This window comes from Mandrillus leucophaeus, unplaced genomic scaffold (assembly GCF_000951045.1).
Source record: "Mandrillus leucophaeus isolate KB7577 unplaced genomic scaffold, Mleu.le_1.0 Scaffold526, whole genome shotgun sequence".
NCBI classification, from domain to species: Eukaryota; Metazoa; Chordata; class Mammalia; order Primates; family Cercopithecidae; genus Mandrillus; species Mandrillus leucophaeus.
Window position 1 is genome coordinate 390,536 of NW_012105653.1, and position 2,210 is coordinate 392,745.

At 47.6% G+C, this 2,210-nt stretch overlaps 1 protein-coding gene across 1 annotated transcript in view; it reads right to left on the minus strand.

Annotated features, from left to right (window-relative positions):
- PCNT (pericentrin) overlaps positions 1 to 2,210 on the minus strand; it is a 106,639-nt gene that overhangs the window by 45,946 nt on the left and 58,483 nt on the right. The window contains exons 23-24 of the mRNA XM_011996832.1: positions 1,453 to 1,623; positions 703 to 855 (exon numbers count right to left, since the gene is read on the minus strand). Of these exons, the coding sequence (XP_011852222.1) occupies positions 703 to 855; positions 1,453 to 1,623 (324 nt within the window). The remainder of the gene's footprint in view (positions 1 to 702; positions 856 to 1,452; positions 1,624 to 2,210) is intronic.

Here is a 2,210-nt window from a genome sequence, read left to right on the forward strand (position 1 = left end):
CATGTTAGCCAGGATGGTCTCGATCTCCTGACCTCGTGATCCACCCGCCTTGGCCTCCCAAAGTGCTGGGATTACAGGCTTGAGCCACCGCGCCCAGCCTACACAAGGTCTTTCAAGGGCACCTATGAAGTTACCAACGCTCTGCAATTTTGAATATCATCTCTATTATAAACAGGCTGGTTGTGGTTTTCTTTTTTGCTTCAAAAGCACAGCTACATTAAAATAATAAACCTTAAAATACATTTTTTAATATACACCTAACTATGTATCCACAAAAATTTTTTTTTTTAATTAGTTTTTAAGACTTTTTTCCCATCATGCCAGTGGGAAGAGACACAGTGAGTGGCCACTTACTTAAGTCACCTCCTTGAGGAGAGCAAGCCAGCAATAGCCCAGGGCCTCTCACAGCCCCAGGGTGCTGCCCTAGGGAAAGGCCTCTTCTCAGATTCCTGACTATCAGGGCTGCAATCAGAAAGCAGTTTGGGGCAGGGGTCGCTGGCTCCCCACTCAAGATCCCTAGAAAGCTGCTTCCATGCACATGTCCCCAGGCAGAATCGGGCGCTCTCTGCAGCTGTCTGCCACGTGGGGCCATGGGCGTCTGTGAAGGCCAGAGACCCGCCTCCCAGACGAGGGTCCTGGCAGCCGCTCGGCACTGGCGTAAGCAACATGAACTCGGTGTCACGTGGACCTTTGGTGGCTTACCTTCAAGCTCACATTCTCTTCCTGAAGTTCTCCAAGGCGGACAGCGGTCTGGCTGTTCTGCAAGTCTAATTTTAAGTTCAGATGTAGTATCTCTTCATTTTTACTTTCTAAGTCACCTTTCATCTTTTCTAGTTGTTCTTTCAAGTACAAAACCTTTCATTAAAACAAAAGAAGTATTAAAAGTCATCTAATATTCTATTGATATTAATAATTAAGAAATTATTAAAATAGCTTTGAGAGATTTAAAGCACATGCCTAAGACAGTTATTACTACCCTGTACCCGTATCCACATATAAATGGTAAAACTGCAAAAAATACACAGTGGTCAGGGCTGGGCACAGGGTTCACACCTTCAATCCCAGCACTTTGAGAGGCTCAAGCAAGCGGATCACCTAAGGTCAGGAGTTGGAGATCAGCCTGACCAACATGGTGAAACCCTATCTCTACTAAAAATACCAAAAATGAGCCGGGCGTGGTGGTGGGTGCGCCTGTAATCCCAGCTACTCGGGAGGCTGACGCAGGAGAATCACTTGAACCCAGGAGGCGGAGGTTGCAGTGAGCCGAGATCGCACCATTGCACTCCAGCCTGGGCAACAAGAGCAAAACTCTGTCTCAAAAAAAAAGTAAAGAAAAGAATACACAGTGGTCACAAGCCCATTGCCTGCGTTATCTGGACCGGATCTGCCACAGAGAAGCTCACTGGACACTGACCTGGGGCTGATAATCCCATGTCCCCACTCCGTACTCACCTCACTCTCACGCTGCAGGAGTGCGCTCTGTGTCACCTCTAACTGTACTTCTGGACCCTCAGGAGGGCTGCCCGGAGGCGGCTCAGGGCAACTGCCTGCATCTAGTGTAGACTGCAATGTGGACGCCAGAAGTAAGCTACTCATCTGCTGTTTCTTTAACAACTCTTTATCCTATTAAAAAAAAAAAAAGGAACTCTATTTTAGGCAAATACTTGGGAGTTCAGTACCTCAAACTGCTGCCTGTTAAAGCATAGACCATCTTCAGCTGCGCCTGAAGCAGAGCAGGTGCACCTGCACGCACCTGCACTCAGTGACGCACCAGGCAGCACTGGTACCCAGAACCCAGCCACCTCCCAGCAGAGGCCTGCCTGGTGCAGGACGCGACCCAGAGCCACAGCCTGTGCCCAAGTCCACTGTGAGGAATTTACCTACAGTAATATTCACCAAACTATTACCATATTTTCAAAACTGACAAGAACTGGACAAAAAAAATAGGGCAATGGCTGATGGTGTGCTCATACAATGCATATTACCGGCCTAGAAAAAACTTTCCAAAGAATATTTAATATGATGAAAATGGTCACAATACATTACACGTGCAAGAGCATGACATATAAAACCGCATAAACAGTCCAAATGTCACGAAGGGATAAAAAGACATTTTTTCTGGCCGGGCGCGGTGGCTCAAGCCTGTAATCCCAGCACTTTGGGAGGCCGAGACGGGTGGATCACGAGGTCAGGAGATCGAGACCATCCTG